The 26,828-nt window shown below is 42.8% G+C and overlaps 2 protein-coding genes across 2 annotated transcripts in view; one reads left to right on the top strand and one right to left on the bottom strand.

The window, feature by feature from the left end:
* Positions 1-7,861, bottom strand: part of IQGAP1 (IQ motif containing GTPase activating protein 1) — a 75,258-nt gene extending 67,397 nt beyond the window's left edge. The window contains exons 1-2 of the mRNA XM_049813061.1: positions 7,708-7,861; positions 5,769-5,868 (exon numbers count right to left, since the gene is read on the bottom strand). Coding sequence (XP_049669018.1) covers positions 5,769-5,868; positions 7,708-7,759 — 152 coding nt within the window. The 5' untranslated portion in view covers positions 7,760-7,861. The remainder of the gene's footprint in view (positions 1-5,768; positions 5,869-7,707) is intronic.
* Positions 7,862-13,002: 5,141 nt separating this feature from the next.
* TUBGCP4 (tubulin gamma complex associated protein 4) lies at positions 13,003-26,795 on the top strand. Its single transcript, XM_049813069.1, has 18 exons — positions 13,003-13,103; positions 13,185-13,313; positions 13,904-14,026; positions 14,529-14,582; positions 14,982-15,038; positions 15,600-15,679; positions 16,380-16,581; positions 18,522-18,687; positions 19,837-19,961; positions 20,659-20,709; positions 21,132-21,237; positions 21,585-21,692; positions 21,928-22,066; positions 22,539-22,716; positions 23,668-23,802; positions 24,931-25,047; positions 25,499-25,638; positions 25,948-26,795. Exons 1-18 carry the CDS (start codon positions 13,026-13,028, stop codon positions 25,958-25,960), a joined length of 2,001 nt encoding a protein of 666 aa, XP_049669026.1. The 5' UTR covers positions 13,003-13,025; the 3' UTR covers positions 25,961-26,795.
* The last annotated feature ends 33 nt before the right edge of the window (positions 26,796-26,828 follow it).

The following is a 26,828-nucleotide window of genomic DNA, read 5'->3' as shown; positions in this document are numbered from 1 at the left end:
AAATAAGTAAGAAAGCCTAATCCTGCTTTTTCTCAAACTACCTTATTGGTACCTAGCTCTATATTGCAGCTCTCTTCTTACCAGAGGCTCATGAGACACATTTTAGCTGAACTACCACAATTTTTCCATGTTCAGGTTAATCAGAGAATGGAACCAATGCAATTTATCACCTTTCTGAAAAATCTCTGATTTGCAATGAAGAAGCCTCTTGAGACTAATTCTGTGTAAAACAGCAACTATCACATTTCCTTCACAAGCAGGTTTAAGCTGTAGTGCACCCTTTTAAATATTTTATCTTCAAACAAGAGCTCCTTCAACAACGGGTATCTATACCTTTACAGACACTGATGAACCAGCTTTACAAAGTTACTCACAGAATAAGCTTTACAGAGCTTCCCATCTAGCACTAACTCTAGAGGTGTTCAATCTATCCAGAAAGTGGTGACCTCTATAATTCTTCCTCGTCATCCTTCTGGGCAGCCTACACCTCTGAAGAGAAAGAAACCTGTTTAAGCAGATCTTGGATGACTATGCCAAATTCCAAGAGACAATGATATCCATCCAAACACTTTCAAACTAAAAGTGGGAACCTCAAAAAGATGAAGACCAGATTTCTTTCTTTAAACATTAGTTTTCTTCTGGGAAACAAAATTTAACTGGGTCACCTGGCAAACAATTAGGTTTATTTTTTGCTTAGACACAGACAAGTCATCCCAGTAAAAAAAAAAAAAAAAAAAAAAAAACAAACCAAAAAAAAAAAAAAACCACACACAAACCAAAACACTGCTCCCCACTTTAAAGAGAGAGAGACTATGCATGAGGGAGAGGGGAAGTGATTCTTACAGAAAAGCAATCAGTCAGAAAGACCCTTCAGAGTTTACCACACAGGCACAAAACATTTATTTCTCTCAACAGTGTCATCACTTTACACTAAGCCCTCTTCTAATCTGTCAGAAAGAAGGGGATTACCACAAAATCACAGATAGTACACTTCAATTCTGAACATGTTAAATCAGCAATAAAGAACAAGCAGCATCTTTTTCTTGATCAACAGGGAACATCTACAAGAAACCCCAAAAAGGAGAAGAAAAAAAAAACCACACATGGTCAGATTCCATCCTGATGCATACAAGAAGAAACACACTGCTCAGGTACAATGGAAATTATACAGTTATTGGAAGCCACATAATCTGGGCACTAAAATGCTTACACCATGCTAGGACATAATCCAGAATGAAAATATTTCCTACTATCCCAGGGGAAAAGCAGGGTACCATCACCTAGCAAGCCAGATAAGGAAACAAGAAAGCCAACAACATTCTAGTTTCCAACTTGGAGAACATAAAATATTCCACAGTGAAAGACAAAGCTTGAAAAAGCCTTTGCCAAATTGTTAAATGCTAATTTCATCATGAAAATGCCACAATACCCCAACAAGTAACCCACATAGGAAATAAGGCTACCTCACAACACAGATGAGGAATATTATAGTGCACCAGCCTGACTTCTAGACAAAGACCACAAAAAGAAGTTCTCTTGGGTTGCTTCTATTCCAGAGAAGTATACCCTTACCCTTCTGTGAGCACAAGCTGCCATGTCACAACAGAACACAGTACTTCTTACAGTTTTATCTATGCTGCCGCAGCTTTTCTGTATAGATTACTGTGATTTGGAGACAGAAAAAAGAAAAACCAAAACAAAAACAGAAAAACAACAACCAAACAAACACAAACCACCAAACTTGAAGTATTAAACAACACTTATTCACAATTTTTAGTCAAGAAAGAGGTATCTGGTCCAAGCATAATAGAGGAATACCTCTATTCACAATCTTCATTTTAGCTCCAATTTTCATTTCAATGTTTTTCACAATCTTGAGCAATTTAGTTGCACACTCTGCCTCCCTTTGTCCAACTAGCAAGAATAATGCCTGTTTCACAAGACTGTTGCACATTAGTAGCTCAAGTCAAAAACTGCTAAATAGAGCAACAGTGACAGCTCAAGAAAAAACAAACCAGGCTAGAATACCATTAAATAAGTACAAGTTACTGATATTCCTCTGAAAATGCCTCCAATGTATGCTCTTTAGCAGACAGGTACTCCAAACAACTTCATGAAATACTCAAAGCTACTGCATATGTGCTGTTACATCAGACAGCACAGAAATTCAGACTTTTCTGGATTTTTCATTTTGGTATGAAATTAGGTGCTAGCCAATTTTCATCTTACCTCCTTCTTTTAAGATTTACAGGGGGCAGGGGGGAAATCACTTCTGCTTCTAGATTCTGTATTTGTTGCTTGGTTAAAGGGATAGCAAGCCTCTGATAATGCTGATGCAATGCAAATCAACATGATATTATTCACATCATTTTAGGTGCCTTTATGTTATAGAAAAACTGAATATAAACTACAGTGTCTGAATGCGACATTATAATGTAATATGAGAATACGATTACGGGAGGGAGAAGGGTGGCCGCTAAGAATCATTCTTCAGATGCCTCCCACCCTGCCCCAGCCACCATCAACTTTACAACGTTCACCTTTTCAGCTTCTGAGAGTATGACACAAGGCATACCAGATACCCTCCTCTGCTATTAGGTCCTTCTCTTTTCCTTATAGATGTAACTTCCAATCTGAAAATCTTTCACTACGAAGAAAGATTATAAACCCTCCTATCCGTACCCACAGCTCTGAGGCACTGTAATCAACAGCACAAGCAAAATGCTACAGTATCTAATTCACTTGTTATGTCTCAGTTGTACTACTGGCAAAGAAGTCAAATACAGAAAATCTCAGACCAAGGACATTAATTTCAAATATAATGATCTCTTACAGTTCTGGTTTAGTTGTTTTTGTTAAATAAACTCCTTGCAAACAACACAGCCAAAAGCCCTCTTTTAGGCTGTACTAGTAGTAACAAAAAAAATTTCAAAGGACAATTTACAAAAAGACTGCTCAGTGAGGAAAAAAACATCTTGGGAGTAGACCATGAAGTCAAGCCTTTCTGCTCTCACTTGTGTATCTTAATTATTAAAATAAGGAGCTTGCTCCCCTCCTTCTGGTCATTTAATGTTTAACTGTTATGCAAAGTGGTACGGCTTCAGCTATAGGAGTCAGGAATTCCCACTCACATATGGGAACAGCCCATCAACAGCCTATATACCAGTAAGCAAACATGGGTTGAGGGTTGGAAAAGGGGTATCTGAAGCTCTCCAAGCAGACTTTCCACTTAACAAGCAAGTGCTCTGACTGCCAAGGTCAGGAGGAAGGCTGCAACACCACTACTTGCATTTTGAGCGACACAGCTGTTGCTTCGTTCTTCACAAAACACACTGACAACCATGAGGCACTGTTGGAAACACCTGAAGGCTCAATCCAAGACAAAATGGTGAAAACATCTTGTTTCTGACAAGGTGTGGCAAAATCAAATGCCCAGCTGCTCAGCCTCATCAATACCAAGGCAATACTCTGAAGCAGAGATAAAATGGCCAAGAAACTTTAAGAGTCAAAGATTATTTATCTAAAGAGTAAGTCCCCATGATTAAGCAAGAGCTTAATGAAAACATTAAAGCTGTTGCTGTGTTAAGTATTTTTGCCTGAATTTTTCTGCAAATCTGGACATGGAATTGAACAGAGAACAAAAACCTCAGAAAGCATTTACTCTGAGGCCAACAACAGAAAGAGTCCACAATTGATGGATCTGGGGCTCCTTCAAGCATAGACAGTGACTACAGCACAACTCATCTCTCCCTGTCACCCAGCATTTTCTCCTAAAGATTTTGGATTCAATTGGAAGGAGTTATTTTGACTTTTTGTCAGATCTTTCCCACTACTTCAAACCTCATCCAAATCTGTATGGACAGAAAATTATTATCTGCTAGGAACTAAGCAGCCTCTGTGAGTCTATAGTAGTGACAGTTGTTATGAAGCACCTAAAAGACTACAGCATAAACTGAGTGATCCCTGCCCCTTCAAAAATATACTATACATTCTTGGTAAGGCACTGTAAACTATTAAAATCCTGGAATGAAGTCCTTCTTTATACTCTGCCAGGAGTGAACTTGTATAAGCTCAGCATTTCCTCCCCAATGAAATTACAGTGCAACATGTCTGTCCTGCTGGGGAAGACTTACACAGATTTATCCAAAATTCATCACCCAGCCAGTGAAAGAGAAAGTTTTCTGGCTCTTCATCTATATCATCTTTTGAAGGACAAAGGCAGACGGAAGTATTCAGTGAGCCATGACAAAACATGCTGTTGACTATTTAGAACATGTTTTTAAGCACACTCCATACTTTTCTATGGCTCCAGAAGTTATTTTCTGTGGCATATTGGCTAGTTTGCCTAGATCTTTGTGGGAACAAGGAAAGTCTAAGCTTGCAATCCATTTCCTGACTAATTGCAAAATGCTCACAATCCATTTCCTGACTAATTACAAAATGCAAACTGAAACACTAGCCTTACTTTCAAAAGTGTCGGGGGCAGAGGGAGTAACCAATACAAACATTACCTCACCTCTTTTTCTTTAATCTTGTTCTTGAAAACCTGTCTTTGGTCTCAATCTCGGCTTCAAAAAACATTTTAAATTTCAAGTAAAAAAAAAAAATCAATTTATACAAAGGCCCAATTTATGAAAAGACCCAACTGTCATGAAGGGAAGCAGTAGACAAACCGGTCTGTCTCATTCTATTCTCCATGTACAGCATATAAAATAAGATTGAATGTTTGCAAAAAGATTTTAAAAAATACCAACAGTAAGACTTCATGCATTCATTTTCAAAATTGGTTCTTTTTACTTTAATAGCAGATATATAGCATCTACTGATCATACTTTCATTAATTGTCTGAATGAAGAAAGACAGCATGCTTACATGCTTATTAAACATGGAGATGACACAAAAGTTACACACATGCTGGTGGACAGGAATAAGATCAAAATTATTTCAACATATTAAACAAAGATCAGGAAAAATCATATTCAGCAGGATCAAGTGAAACGTAACACACTCAAGAAAACAATATAGACCGTATAAACACAGGATGAGGAACAAATTCCAGCAGCACACCTTCAAGGAGAAGCGTGGCAACTCAGCAAAACACTACTACATCATACCATTATGAAAACGTAGATACCATGCCATAACGTATGATACTAGCATATCTGTCAGGGTACATAAAACAATCTTTATGCTCTAGTAAGTATGCATATTAACACCCCTGTTGGAAAACTCTTCTGTTTTGGCAGTGCACTTCCAGAAAGACATGGAGTAAGTGGAGAGAAGTCAAAACAATCTAGGGAAAAATACTGCAGATCTGTTAAATAGGACCCACAGAGAAATATGCAAGAACTGGGTTTTCAGTCTAAGAGAAGGAAAGTGCAAGGAAAATAAAGTTATAATTTAAATTTGTAAAAGGTTGCACTTAAGAAGAGAATAACCTGTTCTTCAGGTCCATCGATAAGTAATGAGGTAAAATTGCACCATGACATACACAAGTTAGATAACAGGGAGAACCTATCCAGTGCTAGGAATACTGGAGCACCAGAGCTACGGAGTCCTTGTCACAAAAAGTCTTTAAGAACATGTTAGAGGAGTACATCAGAGGGGTCAGTTGTTTGGGGAAAGGGGGGGGGTGTCTGTTTGGTTTTTTAACCAAATCTATATAGCCACTAAGAAACACAGACAAGAGGTAGGCTGCACCCAAATTATTCCCCTTACCAAACATCACAAGTTTTTTTTAAAGCAGTTTCAAAACCACTTATTCTTACCTCTTTGCTTCCTCCAGATGACAAAGGTATTCATAGGCTACATTCTGGCGTCGTCTTTCATCCATTTCCTCTGCTGTTAATCTCTCATTATCCAAGACAGCTGCAAATAGTCAAAACACATTCTCAGATGGTTGAATATTGAATGTAACTGAACAGGCACACCAAAAATCAGATCCAACCTTTCCCACAGAAACTCATCACAGGTTTTATCTGACTCAGAAAAATGAAGGACCAAGTCTATCTGTTCTTTACAAGCAACAGAAGAGACCCTGTTTCCTTATCCTTCCTTGTCACATCAACTTGCCATCTTCCCTCTTTCTGATTTCTCAATTTGACTGTGATCCAATTTCTTCCATCTTCCAATTTCTCAGAAACAGTCCTTCATTTTCTTATTTTCCTCAAGCTTTGCCTTCCTCTTCCTCAAAAGCACATCAGTGACTTCATGTCCTTCCATCTATCCTCCAATTTTGGCAGTCAAAGATTAAGGAAGAACAATATATATTCACATCATATAATCACTTCTGTGTCTTTATAGTCCATCTCTAAAAAAGATGGAAATGCTACTCACAATCCTCATCTGGAAGAGAATCATTCAGATCCACAACCTGCGTGTCATCTTTGGATCAAGCTGAGGACCTGCATAGGGGTACGTACCTAAATCTTACAGATCCTGTGTGTTTAAAGCCTCAGTGATAAAGCCTGCTCTTTCTGCTCTTACAGCTAAATACCTCATCTATGTGCTCACGTGAAAAAAAAGAAAAAAAAAAAACAAAAAAAACCCCAAACCACAACTTTTTAGGTTTTATGGACCAACTTGACAAATAGGAAATGTGTCATGCCGTTATTAATCAAAGGTTAGCTTACACCTAAAATGCCTTCGATAAAGGCACGCATGTGATGATGTATCAACAACAGCACTTGGGATCAAAGATGATCTTGGTTCAAACTGCAAAGAAGCCAGTTTAGAGTACCGCAAAAGCATCTTTCCGATTACTCCAACCCCACCCAAAGTTACAAGAGCTGAAAACGGTCCCAAACCACAGGGTAACGCCTACCAGTAAGGAAAAATTCCCTCCCCTCCCAACTCAATCCTTCCTTCTTACTTTAAGCCGCGTGTCCAGCACACAACCCTTCCTCCAGCACTCCACCTGCCGCTGCCCGGTACCTCGGGCGGCACCGCACGGTCTGACCGACTCGCTTACGACACCTCCCATCCGCAGCGCCGCGGTTTTCCCCGCTGTTGCTCATTTTTGACGTGATACCGTAGCTCAAGCGAGCACGTATCTCGGACACCTTGAGCTAACGCCTCCCTCTCCGCAGCAAGCGAATGACAGGAGGTGGAGGTGGCCGATCGGGGCGCGCGTTTCGCCCGGTAAGTCAGGTGTCCCCGCCGAAATCCGCGGGACGGAAGGCGGCAGGGACCGCCGCGGCCCCGCGCCCCTCTCCCGCCGGGCGGCCGCCGCGCGGCCTCCCACCAGGGGCGCCCCCGCCCCGCGCTCTCCCCCCGCCCCCCCCCGCCCACGGCGGACATCTTGGGCGAGGCACGGAGCCCGCCCGCGGGAGGCGACGGCGGGAGAGCCGGAGGACGCCCCCGCGCTGCCCATCCACCGCTTTCTCCCAGCGCTCTTCTCTAAGGCTTGGCGAGGGACGTCGAGCTTGGACGAGCTCCCGCGCCTCATGGCGCCCGCCCCGCGGGGGGCACGGCGGGCCGCGCCCCGGGGCCCGGACGGAGAGCCGGCGGGGCCCACGGCGCCCGCGGGCCAGTCCCAGAGCCACGGCCCCGCGGCTTGCCCCGCGCCTGCGGCGCCCCAGCCTCCACTCCCAGCACCTTCCCCTGGAAGGGACGGACAGCGCGGGCCGGGCCGGGCCGGGCGTCGCCGGGCAGGTCGTTGCCTGGCGCCCGCGCGGATGTCGGGACCCCGGGCGCCCCAGTACTCACAGCCGTAGTGGGGCCGGGACATGGCCAGCCCGTCCATCTCCTCCGCCGCCATGGCGCTGCGCTGGGCCGGGTCCGGCCGGGAGCTGGGCGTGGGCGCGGCCGTTCCTCTTCCTGCCGCACCGGGTGTGGCGGGGGGCGGAGCCGCGGCTCCTCGCTCTCTCCCTCTCCCCGCCCCGGCCGCCTCCGCCACCTTCCTCCGCCGCCGAAGCGGGGCGATAACTTGCCCTGCCCTGCCGTGCCCGCGCCGGTCGGACTCGGCGCCCGGCCTAGCTCGGCCCCGTCCCACAAGCCCTAGCCCCGACGGACCCCGGCCTGGCCGTCCTGCCCCACGCAGGTCCCTGTGTCCCGCCCCGCCCCTCCCCGGGCCCCCCCTCCCCGGGCCCCCGCCCTGTCCCACCCGTAGCCCTGAGCCTTCCTGTCTGCCCCAGGTCCTGCTCTGACCTCAGCTCTGCCAGCCCTGTTGCATGGGACGCAGCCCAGGTCAGCCCAGTCATGACCTTACACCTACCCTCTCCACCCTTCCAGCCTCCTCACGCACACAGCCCCACCATGCCAGCCCCCGCCCCCGCACACAGCGCGGCCAGATCGGCTCAGCCTTGACAGTCCAGCCCCCTTCCACACACCTCGCTGGGCCAGGCTTGCGTAGGCCCTCTTCTCTTGCCAGGCTTCTCGGCTGCATCAGCCCTCGTCAGTAGCAAAACCTGGCCTTGCCAGACACAGTTGCGCCCTTCCATCTAAACAGCTCTGCTGACCACACCATGGTAACTCACCTGAAACATCAGCCACAATTTGAAGCAGGGTGCTCCAAAACATCAGCCTGCAACAATAGCAACGCACAGCAGCACTGCCACAGGGGATAATCGTGTCCTGAAAGTTCCCTTCCTCTCAGTGTGTGGTAAGCTCATCTGTTACTGTTGCTTTGCCGAGTTCTTGTTCAAGAGTCAGAGTACCAAAGATGCTATCATGTGTCCATTTTAATCAGTCCCATGAATTTCGCTGCCAGGGCATAAGCTTACTACTTCAGCACAAATTAAGTAATTCAGCAGACCAATAGCCTCTGTTAGGAAAAGCATCACCAACAGGTAATGGAGGGGATCCTTCCCCTCTTCCCAGTGCTGGTGAAACCACATCTAGAGTACTGGGTCCAGTTCCAGCTTCCCCAGTACAAGGAAGACATGGACATAATGGAACAAGTTCAGTGAAGCACTGAGCAACTGATTAAGGTCTGGGAGCACATGACTTATGAGGAGAGGCTGATAGAGGACAGAACAAGCAGCAATGGGCAACAGACTGAAATTCATGAAAGTCCACTTAAACATAAGAAGAAACATTTTTACTCTGAGGGTGGTCAAACACTGAACAAGTCGCTCAGAGAAGCTGCAGACTCTCCGTTCTTGGAGATTCTTCAAACCTAACTAGACAGAGTCCTGGACAACCCACTCTAGTTGACCCTGTGCTGAGGAAGTGAGGTTGGACTACAGAATTCCAGAGGTCCCTTCCAACCTCAGTGATTCTGTGAGTCCATGAAAAAGTATATTTACATACATTTTTTAAAGAGTCTGTATGAAAGGGAGATTAAGTGAAAGCTGGTTTTGTTGATTATAAGGGTACATGTCAGAGATCAACAGTTACAGAAATAACTACATATGTGAATGCCAGACACAAATTACAAAAGGTTTTATAACAAACAGTTATAGTTCTAATTATTAACATTTATTTGCATTACTTCACATGTGGCCACTTTGCAGTTATACAATGAGAAGACATTTAACATAATGTTTATATGTAGATTGTGGAATGCAGAACTGGTTTTGTTCCCTCTAAAAATCCTGTAATATTTTTTGCACAGTCCCACAATCCTCCCTAAAAAAAAAAACCTCATAAACTTACGCTTTCCTATAAGACCCATTCTGATAAGAAAAATAAAAACATGATCATCACACATCTGGCTGAACCTCTTCAAGGTTATATTTCAGTGATTCCTGTAATAGCCTCCGATTTAAGATTTCTGGTCTTTGTTACCATCTCTGCTAACTGTTGTTTATTAGGGTTTGTATATCTATGTGTTTAATTTATTGCCTCTCCTGTTTCTTGTCTTGTCTTTTTTTTTTTTTTTCAGATGTTGAATAGGCACTAGCCAGATAGCGGTACAAATAGCATTACAGAGGTACCTATTTTTCTTGTTTCAAAATTCCAGCAATCGATTCTGTAAAAAGTACTTAAGTACTTGGCCTTAATGCCTAGTCACTAGGCTTCCTATGGAAAAGGAGAGCTCCAAAATTCAGTCCTTTACTTAAACTACTGTTATCTCTTCTTTTGCAGGTATTTATTGGCCACTTCCGTTATGAGAAAGATTTCTGTGAATGGTGCTGAAAAAAACCCATGGTTAGAACACCTGAAGACTCTGAAGCTGTGATTCTGTAGTCACTTAAAGATAACCTAGCCGCAGGCTACCACTGAAACATAAGGAATCTCTAACCTCTTCAAATCTTCCTCCAAACAGGACAGTATATACAGTTATCACACCTGCCTTTCCAAACTATTAAAAGTCTTGCAGTCCAAAAAAAGATTGGGAAATAATAGCATATTCAAACAACCTTCCACTGAATAATTGTTCACATGTATCCTCATTTCTGGCAAAACAAAGCCTGAAGATGGAGTAGGATCTGCTCTAGGTCCCATTTAGCACTAAGAATTCCAAGCCATCACTTATTCTCTCTATAGCACAAATAAAACTCTCAGACAGCTGGAATAACATACATCTACTGCCACTACATCTTAGCATCCTTGATTCTGATGATCCATCTCATCCTTATTAATCGTTTTTTTCTTAATGCTATTTTATATATTTCAATCATGTACAGCTGATCATGACCTCTCCCTTTAGACCCCATTTGTCCTGGGTAAGTTTAACTCTTATCCTCTGTGTCTGTAATAAGGTTTAGATCCCTATTCATTTTCACTGTCTTCTCTAACTACCCAGTTTAGCTACATGTTCTGTGCCTATAGGGCCAGAATGTCCCGTAGGAATCCAGATGGAGCTGTCTTAATTAAGTATGTATTTACACATATATATAGAAAAATGTATGTGTGTGTATGTGTATTTGTATGTGTGTGTATGTGTATATATATATATATAAAAGACTCCTACCCATCATATACTTGATGATACTCTTTTGTATATGGTTGCATGTTACGCTATGGATTGCCAACAGCAGAAGTTGCCTTTTGGCTCCCAGCATCAGACCAAAATCATAGTTGTCAAATGAGACAAGTTACTGATCTGGTTTTAAAAGAAACATAGACATACACACAAACATCCCCATACCACCACCACCACCCCCAGTGCTAGTTCACAACTGCACTCTCAGTGCTAGCCCAGATCAGTCCCACAGCCCTGATCTGCCCATGTTTGCAGCAGAGAACTTTGTATGAATCTCTGGAGAAACTGCAAGGGAAACAGCTGCACACTTGGGGCAAGAGAATGCAGACCACCCCATCCCACATGCTTCCACTGCACCTGATAACTCAGGCAGGAAAAAGGGAAGTCTGGCTTTCAGAATAGGTCTTCTCAGTCCCCTTTGCTTCCAGACTCTGCTTTTGCATCCTGACCTCACTTCAAATGGCCCAGCAGCTGCCTGGGATACAGCCCTGCATGCACAGTATCTGCAGGACTCCACATGGAAGACCGAGCAAGTGACAGAAAAGCATGGAGCCCAAATTCTGCCCAGTTCTGCTGATAATCATGACATGATGCTAGGGCACAGCAAGAGGCTGCTGCAATAGCAGAAGAGTCCTTACTCTTTGGAGGCAAGTTAGCAATCTTCCCACTCTGAGTGCCCACGATAAAATCCTCTCCTTGCCCAGCTCATGACAGTGTAACACGGGCATGTTCTGTACTAGCAAAAAGGCTTCTTGAACTGGAAAACTGTGCACTTGTCCCCACGCACCAGGCACGGTTTCTCTTGAAGGACCTGTAAGGTCCAAGGAAGCCCCACAGGCACAGAGAAAAACAGAACAAAACAAAAAAAAAGGAGGGGTGGGGGGGTAATTCAAGATTCTTTTTTTCTGTGGTACATACTCCCTGTCTTTTTATCCACTTCGTAATGCTGTTTTGTTTCCTATTTGTTCTCATGTATTTCTCAATTATTGAGCCATCACTACATACTTAACTACCTATAAACTACCTATAGCATGCTTAGCTTTATAATCTACTGAAAATAGTATTTAAATTCAGCATTAGTCAAAGCCTACCTGCTAGCACAAAACTTTTGGTCAGCAGCATGGGATTGAACCAAAGCCATTTACGAACAAGGGAAGGACTGCCACTAACTTCAGCACTGCAAGATTTAAGCCAACAGCTTCCTAAAAGCAGGAACGGCACATAGCTTTCCTGGCCCAATTGTATACTGTGATATTTACGTCAATGCTGAACAACAAGTTCCTAGCCAAATTCCTCAGTCTTTATTCAGACAACAGAAGCTTTGTCAATATAAAGAGGATAGTTTTGCTATACTGACACGATAGAATGACACTGTTGGGGCTCTCAAGTTACACATAAAGATAGCTGTAGACAGCCAACGCATACATGCCAGAGAGACTGTATTAAAATAAAAAATACTTTAGAAAATGAGACAATGTACTAGGAACTTCTTCATCCCTGTACAGAAGTTCTTCTTCCTACACTTCAGACCTCATCGTGACAAGCTGATCATGAGCCAAATACACATTTAAAATGGACAGTTAACAGACGTCTATGATAGTTAACACTAATTTCTTCTAAATGAAGAAGAGTAAAAATGGGCATGAGGAAGAACACTGCCAAAAATAGGAAAAAGAAAATGAAAAGGGGATTGCTAAAAACCAGTTTGTTAGACAACTCCACAATCTTGAAAGTAGGCAGCTTTGATTAAAAGACTACCTGGGTTACAAGAGGAGGTGAAGGAAAGCAATACAGTAGGCGGAGAAAGGTAAGACTGGCACTGATAAAACACTGACAAATAACATGAGAAACTGATAAAGAAACCCGGTAAGGCATGCCAAAACCAAGAATCAACCTGGAAGGCTGCGGATTCGCTGCCGTCCTGGAAGGGACCTTCCGGACCAGCACTTGCCACCACAGCCCCCCACCTTACTCAGCCGCCCTCCCGCCGCACGCCAACGCGCCCCAAGAGCGGCCCGCCCCGGCCGGCCGGCCGCCCGCCCGCCCCCGCCGACTCCCCGCTCCCGCCGGGCGCCGCTGACGCCGCCGCGCGGGCCCGCCCTTCCCGGCGGCCCTTGCGCGGCTCCCAGCAGCCCGCGCGGCGCCGCGCGGCAGGATGATCCACGAACTGCTGCTGGCGCTGAGCGGGTACCCGGGGGCGGCCTTCACCTGGAGCAAGCGCGGCGGCCTGCAGGTACGGCCCGGGCCCGCCGGGCCCCCGACGGCGCGCCCCGCCCCGCCCCGCCCCGCCCTCACCGCTCTTTCCACCCCTCAGGTCTCTCAGGAACTGCCGTTCCTGCACCCCAGCGAGACCAGCGTCCTGAACCGGCTCTGCCGCCTCGGCACCGACTACATCCGCTTCGCCGAATTCGTGGAGCAGTACACGGGACACGTACAGCAGCAGGTGGGGCCTCCGCTCCGCTCTGTTTCCCGGGCGGAGCGCGGCGGATGCCGGTCCGGCCAGGCTGATGTCCCGCAGCGCATATCCGCGCTAGCACAAACAAATGCGCTTCCCCGAGCAGAGCCCCAGAAAGCTCTGCGCGATGCAAATAAGGGAGGGCGCAGAACAGCCCAGGATGGACCAAATGTAAAATCTCATGCTTGGGGAAGCATGCAGTAGTAATTCCTGGCCACTGCAGACTGCCCAGGGTTTGTGAACTGTACAGGATGCTCATCCCTATGTTGTCGCGAGTCCTCCTCACGGTTTGTGAGGAGCTTTGAGATCCCAGAGGCGTACATAAGTACAAAGAAGCACTGAAGTTACCAGTGGTTCCCGGCACTTGCATATGTCCCCAGAAGAGCTAAATAAAACTCTGCTCAAGTAACTCTCCTTGTGCCAAACTTCTGGGTTGTTTTCTGGGCGTTTTTCTGGTGGGCTAAGGTGCATTTCAACATGTGTGGACCACTGGCTGCTGGTGTAACACTGCACAGAATCTCCATTACTCTTTAGACCTGCACTGGGGAGCTGATGTAGATTTTATTGTTCGGTTTCAGGACCATCATCCGTCTCAGCAAAACCAGAGTGGATTACATGGCATTTATTTGCGAGCCTTCTGCACAGGTCTTGATTCAGTGCTGCAGCCATATCGACAGGCACTACTTGACCTCGAACAAGAGGTAAAAGAGAGAGACTTGGAACAACAGGCTGTCCTGCTACTGACAGATTGGAATGTTGTCATTTCCGCAGTTAATGTGCTAAGTAGTAGTAGCTAAAGAGGAGACACAGTATTTTCCTTTCCACATCAGGGGTGGCTTCCAAATTATTCCTGTGAGATGCCACTGTACATGACTCTTCATTCAAATAAGCATTAAGGCCCTTCTGCCTTCAATTCAGTAAGTGCCCCATCTGCCTCAGAGCCCAGTGCTGTCTCAGACTATTGTGACTTCTGTTTTCAGTTGTAAAGGTTTTGATTAATCTCTGCTAGATTAGCAGCTGTCGTATCTTGGCTACTGTCACCATCCAGTGGTTGCTATAGCCTAAAATGGGACACAGCCCAAAAATACGTGGCAGCAAAAAAAAGCTGTGGGAACTAAAGGTTTGTAATATAGAGCCAAACATGCTTTTTAACTTAACCATACCTAATTTTAATTTTCATTAATTGCTTTGTTGTTCTTACAGTTTCTGGCCGACCCGCATCTTTCCATCTCACATGTTAATTACTCCTTGGACCAGGTATGTCACGTTAATAAACAGGTAGTGCTCTTTGGTTACTCTTATCACTCCTTGAGTCTAATAAGAAAGTGGGTGGGATAAATACAGGTTAGTCTTTTCAACGCCTCTACATTTGTAGTCCCTTAATCATGCTCAGAGGATCACTTGCACTTTGACGCAAAGCTTAGGTCCTCTACCTTGACCCTTGCATATTCCTTACTGCCTGTGTCCACTGCATCTTGGTCCAGTGGAGGGAGGACATACTTCCTAGAGATTTCATGTTTCTAATCTATGGGGAAAGCAAGGTGATAGTTTCATTACATTATTTTAATCAGCTGCTGTCCACACTTACTCAAGTATAGGTTTTCTCTCTCCCTTGCATAGCAACCTAATTAAATATTTTCGCTCCTGGTTCTGCAGTTTCAGTTACTTTTCCCCTCTGTGATGGTCATGGTGGAACAGATCAAGACTCAGAAGGTACAGTAAAATTGTAGCTAGCTTCTCTTAAGTTTCCTTTTTAGCTAACAAAGTTCTTTCTGCCCCCATCCCAGACCTTTAATACTAGGAAAGAATGTGGTTTCAGTAATGGGTGCCCCATTCCTAGTACTACTGTAAGTATTGAATAACTATTTTGCAAATCCATTTACATTGGATTTGACTTTTTCATTATTAGTATGATCTTTGATTACTTGCATTTATAATCACAATACATTTCATAGTACAAGGTGCTGCTGGTTGGAATTTCTTTTTTTCTGAGTCTGTTTTCTCGCACTGTCACTTGGGGGTGGGGAGAAGCTAACGTGTTCGGAATCCAGAGATGCTTAGTTTTTGTTAAGGGAAATTCTTGAGAGCAGCTTGGGTGTAGAGCCACACATAGAAGGCCTCTTCGCTACATGGAGTATGTTACATCTTTCTGTGAGACTTGTGCAGCTTGTTAAGGCATTTTCTTGTTAGCCAAAAGCATAGTGTTTAAATGTCTGAAAAGGTCAGTACAGATTCAAATAACAGACCTGGTCTAAACATGTTTTCTTTCTGCAGATTCATGGATGTCAGATATTGGAGACAGTCCACAAACATAGCTGTGGGGGGTTGCCTCCAGTTCGCAGTGCTCTTGAAAAGTATGTAGATACAGTAAAGCTATTACTTCATTCTGCTGTAGTAACTGGAGTTAGCGTCAAAGTGTTTATCTTACTTTTGAAAACGGTACATGTGAAACAGGCTTGCATGATATAAAAGTAGGAGTAACATGCAGGGAAAACTGTCACAGTCCCCATTATTTATCTAAAGCAGATTTATGGCAGGAATTAAGGCTTTCTCCATACTTTGGACTTAGGGCTGAGGAAAGTTCAGACCTTATGGTTTTTCTTCTTTTGAGGTCTACATGAACTGTTTTGCATGTGATAGACCTGTTACTGGGTTTTGATCCTTCAAAAGGATAAATGTGACTGGGAGAGTGTTGCTAGGTTTGTATGTCCTTGGGGATAAAGTCAGACTACTTAAAAGACAACTTGTGTTCATGCTGAAATGGTAATTGAGTAGAAACAGCAGGACTGGGAAGCCACTGCAAACTTACTTATACTTCTGGTATACTAGTAGATCTAAGTGGAGAAGTCACATATTCAGAGGATATGTTAGTTCAGTTTTGCAAGTGATCAGTCTACCTTTCTCTGTTTAAAAAAAAGAAATTTAAAATTGCACATTAGCTATTTAGCACTTGCCGTATTGCCTGGCTGACTAACTGGACTTTCCAGAATGATGAACAATGAGGTTTTGATCACTGCATGCAAATGTCCCACTGTCTGTTTCTCTTGACCTCAGGATTCTGGCTGTGTGTCATGGAGTCATGTATAAGCAGCTCTCTGCCTGGATGCTGCATGGATTGCTACTAGACCAACATGAAGAGTTCTTTATCAAACAGGGCCCCTCTTCTGGGAATGTCCCTAGCCAACCTGAAGAAGATGATGATGACCTAGGAATTGGGGGACTTACAGGAAAACAGCTACGAGAACTGCAGGACCTGGTAAGACCAAAGTCATAGCTTGGCATCCTTCAGTCCTTAGGGAACTAAAGAAGAAATGTCTTCTGCTTTAGTGTGAGCTATGCTAGACTGGACATATATTGAGACAGAATATTGTAATAGGTTGCAGCTAGGCATAAAGGACAGAGACATATCGTTTGGCACAGTTGGGTAATCTCAGGGCAGAAAGCCCTGTAGATGGAATCTGTAGATGCTGATGTCAGGTAATTGGAACTGCTGTACTCACCCTGCTCCTGACTGACTCTTTTTCTGATTCCTTATGGTCAACACTGTGATCTGCTCAACATAGGCATTGGTGGTAGTGTGAGCAATTGCAAAGGAGATGGTGTGGGGAGCTTGGGTGTTGACTTGCACCCTTTCTATTGGCAGCTGGGTCAGGTACCTTTCTTGCACAACCATTTGTTGTGCAAATGTTACCTAACAGGGTAATACTACTGACATTACTGCGTAAAATGTGCTATGCGAGAGTCAAGAGGCCACTAAGAACATGTCCAGGGTGCTAAGTTAAGCAAGGGAGCAACCTGCCAGTATACTGGTGAAATGTGGTAACTCCTCATGTAGATGGCATACCATTAGACCGCCCTTGTGCAAAGCAGCTTTCTCAATGGAGTAATCTTCCACACTCTGTGCATCTGAATAGTGTCTGCATCAGGAACCAGTGGTGAGCAACTGCAACTCTGTAAATTCATACTCTAGTTTACTGTGAGAAAACATCTGATGGGCACCCATGGTGTTAGTGTGCTGCATGCACCTTGGCTGTGAACACAGAGAAGATTCACCCCTGAAACACCGTGTTGCATACTAATTAGGTGCCCTGTACAAACAGTCTCTGCTGAGGACAGTCTACACACAGGTGAAAACAAGGGGGAACTTTAAAAGGCAGTTAGTGAAAAATCTATTATTTCACTATATCAGATATAGGAATAATGTGAAAATTGGTGAGTCTTCTAGATCCATGGTGGAAAATGTAGGCATTAAGAAGATGACAGCGACAGAGCCTAATTAACTCTCTTCTTCAATATTATTGACTTACTAGTGTTGGCAATTCTTCAGTCAGAGAGTAAAATAAGAAATCCTGAGTGTTGATGGGATAGACCGATAAAATACTTGGGATTTCCTCATCTAAAAGTGTCAGAAGAATCTTAAGAAAAGAATTGCCAAGCTGCTAACATCAGTATACAGTACAATGAACTCTCCTATTAAAAGGAAGAATTCTGTAAGTGGCAAATGTTCTCAAAAATTTGTTAGCATGGTGTTTTTTGGATTATGGACTAATGAACCTAATTCTCTAATAACAAGAAAGCCAAATGAAATAATCAGTATTACTTCTCTGAAGGAAAGTCTTGCCTCCGTACTTGGGAGTCCTTTATTAATACATTCAGAAAAAAAGTTAATGATTGCTGTATTGATTTAAACACCTTTTGCAGGAACTGAGAAAATTGCTTAATTTATGCTAGGAAGCATTCAGATCTTTAACCTGTCTGCTTACTAGTGGAGGTGTTTACATTTGGCCTGTATCACAAGTGCTCTAGCAGTGTTAAAACATAGAGGAATGGGTGTAAGGGAGGATTATTTTTGGTACTGCTAATTAACATTGTTGTGGATGCAAAAAACCTAAGGTAATGAATTGCAACAAAAATTCCTTTTGCTGATGTAACATTATCCTTTGGCAGAGCCAATTTGCTGCTATTCCACAAAGTATTAGCTTCTGCTGATGAAAGCAGTATCTTCTCTAGGGAGATATGCTAGCGTACCAGAAGTCTAAAGAAGTTTGCAGGCTTACTTAAACAATGCAAATTAGGATTGCCACCTTTCTGCTTACTTGCAATGTACTTGGATTCCACCACCCCTTTATACACCTTTTCTGCCTGGTTTTCTCACACTTTTTTTGCTTGATGTCTTTCCCCTGGGGTCTCCGACAGCGCTTGATTGAGGAGGAGAACATGTTAGCTCCATCTCTAAAACAGTTTTCTCTGCGAGTAGAAATGCTGCCTTCATACATTCCTGTGCGGGTGGCTGAGAAAATCCTCTTTGTGGGTGAATCTGTGCAGATGTTCGAGAATCAAAACGTTAACCTGACCAGAAAAGGTAAGGAACATCTTCCTTGTGGTCTTTGCTCAGTTATGAGTGACTGACAAGTATCTTCCAAAATGCTGTATTAACGAATTCCTCAACAGTCACTGACTATTGTCTGATTTCTTCAGAACATAGAGATGGTTGTGCCAGGACAGAGCAGTGGTCCCAGTGTTCTGCTTCTGATTGATTCCAAGGGAGTGGTATAAGAACAGGATGAGTAAATAATAACACTTTCCAAGCATAGTCTCCAAGTTTCCAGCAACAAGTCACCATGTGATTTGCTCTGGATAAATAAAGCAATAGCAAAGGTCGTGTTTTCTTTTCAGTTTGCATCCTTGTCCCTGAAGGGTGCAGACAGACACAAGGACACAGCTTGCTCCGAGTATGTATGTTGCAGAATGGTGCCATAGGATTAAAACACATCCACAAATGAGATTAATTGCAAGGTGGTCCCAAAGGTCACAGTGGAAGACAAATTATCAAGATGGAGCCTTTAAGTCAGCAAGAGAGAGACAATTCCAGCTGATGGTTCTCTTTGAGAGCCTGACAAATTTATACTGGAGATGGTTTTGGAAATATATTCCTATACCAATTGGGGAGGACTGCTGTGGAGGCTCTATCTTGAGCTTGTCTAGGCAAAAGTACTTGAATGACTTGAGCAACATTGCAGAGAACAAAGGACCAATGAAATTGGACTGTTTTCTTGCCTTAGCAGAAGCAAGGTGAAAAGAAATTGGTCTTCAAGCTTAGTTAAAAAAAAAAATCCCCAAGTTCAAGTAGTAGGGTAGATTTGAAAGGGGCAGGGGCAGGTGGAGAACCAAACCAACTGGTTAATGTCGCAGAAAAGTTGAGAGTTCAAAGATCTAGCTCAGTCCTAGGAAAAGGGCTGTTAGTGGCAATCATTTACATAGAAAATATTTTGGGTTTTTACTGATACTACAGCACTGCCATGTCAAGTGTCTATACCATAACTGTACTTGTAGCAGCAATCCTGTACCTTGGTACTTGTACTTTGAGGCCTCCTCAACTTCACATTCCTCACCAGACCTGAGATGGTGCTGCCTGGACAGCCTTTCTGCCCCACTGTGCTGGAAGGGGTCTGCTCTTCTCCAAATAGTATTTCTTTTTATTGTCCAAAACATTTTTCTCATTGCTGCACAGGCTCCATCCTAAAAAACCAGGAGGACACTTTTGCAGCAGAGCTACATCGACTCAAGCAGCAACCGCTCTTTAGTTTGGTGGACTTTGAATCAGTGGTTGACTGGATACGGAGCACTGTTGCTGAGGTAAGGATCCTAGGAAGGATAGCTACTGTACAGGCTGAGGAGCTCTTCAGTTTTGTGAATGACTGGGAAAAGAAGGGCGCTCTTTAGAATCAGTGATTGAACAAGCATGTGAACACTGCAGGTAGCTTTCATGTTCTTATGGGGCTCAGAGCTTCATGTTACCCCAACTTCTAATGACAAAAGGACATTAACAAATACTACACACTTTCACGGGGGAAAGAAGGGAATTTTTATGTATTTTTTTTTCACTTGAAACAACTTCAGAACTTTTCATCATGCTTTCAGCATATTAGATGGTGTCTTGCTGGACAAATTCTTTGCTTTGGCAATTTTTAATCTTTTTTTAATTTGAGGTGGGGGGGGGGAACCTGAGAAGATGGGGAGGTTACAGAAGTGAGAACAAAGCTAGGGTGGAACTGATTTTGTAGGAATTTACTTATTTTTTTGTCATGGTTCTTCATGTTTCTTAGGCAGAGTTTCTTGCTGGTATACATCAAGAGTGTTCTAACTAGTAGCATGGGCTGCCTACACACAGGATTCTTAGTTTGTTCTCATGTGCTTTATATAGCATTTTGTATAGTTGCTTTTTTGTATGCATCATAAGTATTTTAAGACAGCTACTGTTCTCACTGAATGGGTTTAGATAAATCTGAGAGGAGGTTTCTTTTGTTTTGTTTGGTTTTTGTTTCCTCACTAGCATCTTTGGAAACTGATGGTGGAGGAATCAGATTTACTAGGACAACTGAAGGTAATGTAACTGCTAGCTTGTTTTTGCTACAGCAGTTTAAATTTCTTTGTTTCTTTCTTTCTTTCTTCCTTTCTTTTTTAATGGCTCTTTCCCTTTAAATACTGTACTGTCTTGGATTCTACACTTTCTTCTTTTAGGTAAAGCTGTTTTCATTTTCCAGGTCTCAAGAATGAGCACAGAGTGATAGAACTTGGGCAGAGACAGAGTTAGAGGGGTATGTGTATGTGGTTTCATGGTTTGCATCTTGAAGCAAAGGCAGCATAGACTTTTTGGGCACTGGATGAAATTCAGAGCTCTCCAGCAGTGTTTTCAAATGGCAGAAGTTGTCCAAGCAATAATGAAAATAGATGCTATCAGCTAGGATGCTTAAAATTTCTGCTCAGTTTTTGATATGCTTATACACAAAAAAATTATCTCCACAGATTATAAAAGACTTTTACCTTTTGGGAAGAGGTGAGCTGTTTCAGGCCTTCATTGACACTGCACAGCATATGTTAAAAACACCACCTACAGCTGTAACTGAACATGGTGAGTGTTGCTTATTCACTTACCAAACTGTCCTTGCTGTGGTATAGCAGGAAAATGGTTAGCCACATCCAGTACAGAAGAGCTCTATCTTATCCTCCAGATATTGTAATTCGTTTTGAAAGAAACAGCACTCATGAATTAGAATGTCTCACAGAGTAGGTGAAAATAACATCTCAGAAACTTTCAGATGGCAGGTTTCTCTCCATATTTGAGACTGCAATTAAATAAAACTAGTGGAAGTAGCATGTCAGTGTAGTCTTTTATGGCCTAGCATAAATAATTAATGGATGCAAAACTAGCACTATCTGCATCATCTTGTGTTACTATCTATGCTTTCTTCTTGTCAGATGTCAACGTTGCATTTCAACAGTCTGCTCATAAGGTGCTGTTAGATGATGACAACCTTCTTCCCCTGCTTCACTTAACCATTGAGTATCATGGAAAGGAGCATAAAGGTATCTACTTGCATTTTTAGTCATGAGTTAAGAGGGCAGATGATGATCTTGTTCTCAAGTCTTATTACTGATCCTTCTCTGAAGTTAAAGAAATAATAACTTTGTTCCCTGTGGAGCCCTATGTGATGGCCTAGTCTGCTTTTGCTCTTCTTATTCTGTTCTTTCCCCTTTTCTTCCTTGCCATGGTTGTCTTGACTAAGAAGATGACTTAATTCAGCATCTCATTTGTTTCCAGATACTTCTCAGACTCGTGAAGGGCCTTCCCGGGAGTTATCTCCACGTGAAGCCCCTGCATCTGGATGGGCAGCTCTGGGCCTTTCTTACAAAGTTCAATGGCCACTACACATTCTCTTTACTCCTGCTGTTCTGGAGAAGTAAGTACTAGGTATGGTCTTTGTATATTCATCGATAGGTTCCCTGATCTCAGGCACTCGACTAATGTGTTGGGGATTTTTCCTCTCCATGGAGAGGAAGGTAGAGCTATAATACTTTATCTTGCTCCTTGAACTGTGAAATGACTCTTTCCACTTACTCATATTGAGGATACTTGTTGTAATGACAGTAAGATCTGCAAGATGCTGACAAATCTGCACTATTTTACAGAGTGCTACTTTGACAAAGCATTGTCAGCTCTTTCCTCCTGACAGTGAAATTAACTTTGTATTTTTTAGGTCAGTGACCAATACAAGCAGAAATCTGTTACTCTGAGATGGGCTATCACCTGACCCACCCTGTCTGTTGGCAGGCAGCCACCTCCTGTTCTTTTTCTATCTTGCAGTTATGTTCTCCAGTACCAGCACCCAAGGAAGATTTTCATCTTAAACAACTTTGTATTTTTGACTGTAGGTACAATGTTGTGTTCAAATACCTGTTGAGTGTGCGACGAGTCCAGGCTGAACTACAGCACTGTTGGGCTCTCCAGATGCAACGCAAACACCTGAAATCTAACAGAACTGATGCCATCAAGTGGCGTCTGAGGGATCACATGGCTTTCCTCGTGGACAATCTTCAGTATTATCTGCAGGTCAGGATTATAGAGAAAGGTAAACTGTATCAGTTAATCAGGAACTGGCAGAAATGAATGGAGGGAGGAGCACTAAAGTCCTGCCTTTCAGGGTTCAGATTCTTTGTACCTTAAGGAAATCAGGATTTCCTTTGGAACAAGTCTAGAACTTTTTCTGAGTTCCCAGACTTAGTGCTACAATTACAAAGTTTCTGGACTTGTGAATCAGGGAGTGTTACTGGAAATGCAGGTGTTTTGGCTCTCTGGTGCTACTAAATATTTGTAAGAAGCCACAGTCATCTCTGAAGTAGCATCATTAAGATACCATCCTGGCTTCTTCCCTTGCCCCTTTAAGTGAACTCCAGTTTGAGTTAAGTGACAAGTTGGTTTGGGTTTTTTGTTTGGTGTTTTTTGGTTTTTTTTTTAAGAATTGAAAGAAGCTATATCCTGACACTTTAAAGTACAAAAAGAGACTTTTCAAATGTAAACACTAGTTCCTAGTAGTATGATTTTGTGAGAATTGCATATCATTTTGTTAATAGCCATAACAGGTGAATTGAGGGGACCTGGCTTTCTAAATTCTCCAGAGTAATGTGGCTGAGCTTTTGCACTGCAGCCTTTGCCCTGAGATTCCAAATACTATCTCCCGGTGTAAAATTCAGAGATGACTACAATCAAACAGCTTTGTTTACATGCTAGCTAGATACTTTTTCAATAGTTAATCTTAAAGAAAGTGACCATTTCCCTTTCTACTTAGATAATACTTAGGCATCAAAAATTGTGTGTGTGTTGCCCCATTATGTATTGCTGTTGTATATAAATCCCCATTCAGGAGGCAGAGAGAAGGTGATCCTCAGCCTCTAAGGTAAGAGTAGCAATAAGGAAAGTAAGTTGCTTACAGAAAACTTCTGGCTGGTCTGAAGTACTCCCATTCCTCAAGATACTAATGAGCTTTCTTTACATATCCATCAGGTGGATGTACTGGAATCTCAGTTCTCACAGCTTCTACAGCAGATAAATGCCACGCGAGATTTTGAGAGTATACGGTTGGCTCATGATCATTTCTTAAGTAACCTGTTGGCTCAGTCTTTCATCCTCCTAAAACCTGTAAGTAGGTCTTGTTTTCACCTTTTTCTACAAATTCTCCAACTGCCCTAAGAAACACACCTTTTGTGAACAGATAGGACAAACCATCTCTTTTAAAATAGATCAGTCATAATCTCCTGCAGAGCACAGACTACAATTCTAGGAATAAAGCAGGTATAAACTAGAACAGATAATTGAATTAAGATCACTTAATTTACAGTTGGCAAGTGTGGATGCTGCATTCCTGGCAATTTTAAATCAAGATTATTCCAGTGTTCTGTTAACCTATTAACTTAATTTTTGTTGCTATATTTTTCTCATAGGCAATTTTATTAAAGTACTAGTTAGCATAGTGCTGGGAACTGTATTCCTGTGGGACTCATTCTGAAATTCATTAGATTAGGAAAAATTCCCTTTCTTACTTATACTATAGAGGATAAAAATAGTTGATATGTTCCTGAGTGGACTTCAAGGGTCTTTTTTATTGTTGTTTTAGTAAAAAATATGTTACAGTGTTGCCAGTATTTTTTTTTAAACATGTAGCCTCACAAAAACAGTCCCAAATAAAACAGTGGGAACGCAGATCTTGTCTGTTTCATTATTATTTGGTCAGTCTATGAGACTCATATAAAGGTGGCAGAATACTGATTATCCAGTCTGGAACTTTTAAGTGTTCCAGTAGTTATGTCTGTGAGGCATTTGGGGTTTCTTAATGCTCTTGAATGTAAATTTCCTTGACCAACTGATACAAAAGAAATTCTAAGTTTTGTGAACAGTGAAACCAAGGCCTTGAACCACAGCTCTTGCTGTTCTTCGTTCTTCCTTCTCAATCCCGAAGCTGCAAGAACGGCCTGCTGGTTGGATAGGGAAGCCAATGTTCAACTTCTGTGCCTATGTGGATGGCTCATGCCAATTGCTGTTTCCCCAGTAATGTCTGCAAAAGGTTGGGGGTCGGGATTTAAGTCCTTTTTCCATAGAAAACCTTACAAAAATGCTACAGGTGCTTTAACATCTTCTTTGCTGATTGAGAAACATGGTATCAGCAACATCTTGATTATGAACACTGCAATTTTTCAGGTACTAAGAACAGCTTTGTCTGCATTTGAACTCTTGTTTAAACTCCTGCTTTCTACTTCTTATCATATGCAGGTTTTCCACTGCTTAAATGAAATACTGGATCTTTGTCACAGTTTTTGTTCTCTGGTCAGTCAGAATCTGGGCCCATTAGATGAACGGGGAGCTGCACAACTCAGTATTTTGGTGAAGGTGAATCTATGTTTATATGGATCTGCTCTTCTCCCATGCAAACATTTGCCTAAGCAGTCATCTTGGCTTTAACAGCTGTGTAACAGGAGTGAGTTTAAGCTGAGACATTCTATATGAGTGCTTGCAATGATTTTAATTAATCAACTGTTCCTGAGTTTAAAATTCTATGTGCACAGAGAGGAGTATGGGCAGATATGCAGAAATTACCCTATTGGAATAGAAAGGAGGTGGATGGATATCAGTTGGTGCCTCTACCCCTCCTTTTGGATACCTAACACCTAATAATTCTCGTGGCTGACAGCTTACCTTATACTGGACCACAAGCATCACTTCTCTTGGAGTGATTCTTTTCTTCAGGCTGTTAAGGGATTGTTTAGGCAGGAACAGAGATGAAAGGCTTGCTTGCTTTCTCTCTTGAGAATGCCCAGAACTGACTACTTCTAATTTGTAGGGATTCAGTCGTCAGTCATCACTTCTCTTCAAGATTCTCTCTAGCGTTCGCAACCATCAGATAAACTCTGACTTAGCTCAACTGCTGCTACGCTTGGATTATAACAAATACTACACCCAGGCTGGAGGAACCTTGGGCAGGTAGGAGTATCTTCAGGGTTGCTTTGTGCTGAGGTACTTGAAGTACAAAGTGATATAAATGATCACAAGTAATTTTTATTGATTGTGTAAGCCAAAACAATTAGAAGCAAAGTGTTGCTAAATACTATGACAGAAACGAAACAAGCCAGCATGAGTTCATTTTTGTCTTTCATATGTTTCTCCCCTTTGAGTTTGTTTTGGCACAAAGTTGAACTAGCTGGTAGCTCATACTGGCTGAAGAATGTTCAGGTGGGTTGATAAAGGGCATTCTTTTCAACATGTAGTTAATATTGTACCCTTCTCTTGCAGTTTTGGGGTTTAAGCACCAAGACCTTTTCTTCAGGCTGTGACCAATGACACATCAAGCAGTGGAAATGGGGTACTTTTGGAGAGTTTGCACTCAGCTGAGTTTCTCAGTAGCTGGCTCTTGCCTGGTGAACCACCATTTCAGAAGAAATTGGCAGGAAGTGCCACTTGTGAGGCTGCCCAGTCATTGCAGAAAGCTACTCCATTTTTTCTGAACTAGTAAAAACATGCTTTCTGCAGCCCTGCCTATACTTATAAATGCTTCGAAGGAGGCAGTCTGTGCCTCTTCAGAAAGTGAAAAAGCAACAAGAATTATCATGTCTTGACACTTCAGCTGGACTATGATCCTTTGCAAGTTGGAGTATGGAAGAAGTAGTCTATTGTTCTTGACTATGAATGAAGTTTTGGCTGTATTCAGAAGTTCCACTTGTGCAGTAAACTGATTTACAGTACACAGTGTCTGTTAAATACATACTCCCAGGTAAATGAAACAACTACAATAACCATTTGAAGTGAAGGGGGAGGGAAGAAGGAATGGATTTGAAGAATCTCTTGTACAGTGCACTGTTCTAGCGTATCTGTATAGGTAAAGGAGCCACTAGTGATGTCACATGCTTTCTCTATAAAAATAGATTTTGTGTGCTAAAGTTATGCACATCAAGACAGAAGTAGCTTTGCCCTGTTCAAAGTACAAAGCTCCCTCTGCTCACAGAAGTGTGCTAGAACTAAAACTAGGGAGAAACTTAATCAGGATGCCAGCCCTAAGTGTACTGTTTTCATTGAAGGCTGTTTGGAATACTACTAGTGACTATCCTACTGAACCAAAATAAAACCATCTTGTCATGCAGTTACGTGGAGTATTGTCAATGTCTGTACCCAAGTGC

This window comes from Accipiter gentilis, chromosome 10 (assembly GCF_929443795.1).
Source record: "Accipiter gentilis chromosome 10, bAccGen1.1, whole genome shotgun sequence".
NCBI classification, from domain to species: Eukaryota; Metazoa; Chordata; class Aves; order Accipitriformes; family Accipitridae; genus Astur; species Astur gentilis.
This window is presented reverse-complemented; position numbering and strand designations above follow the sequence as displayed.

Bases quoted from the DNA above. Each gene is read 5' to 3' on its own strand.
- TUBGCP4 (XM_049813069.1), top strand. From the start codon at position 13,026: ATGATCCACGAACTGCTGCTGGCGCTGAGCGGGTACCCGGGGGCGGCC. The intron at 14,583-14,981 runs GTATGTCACGTT...CTGGTTCTGCAG, and splicing joins TTAATTACTCCTTGGACCAG to TTTCAGTTACTTTTCCCCTC. The intron at 23,803-24,930 runs GTAAGTAGGTCT...TATCATATGCAG, and splicing joins CTTTCATCCTCCTAAAACCT to GTTTTCCACTGCTTAAATGA.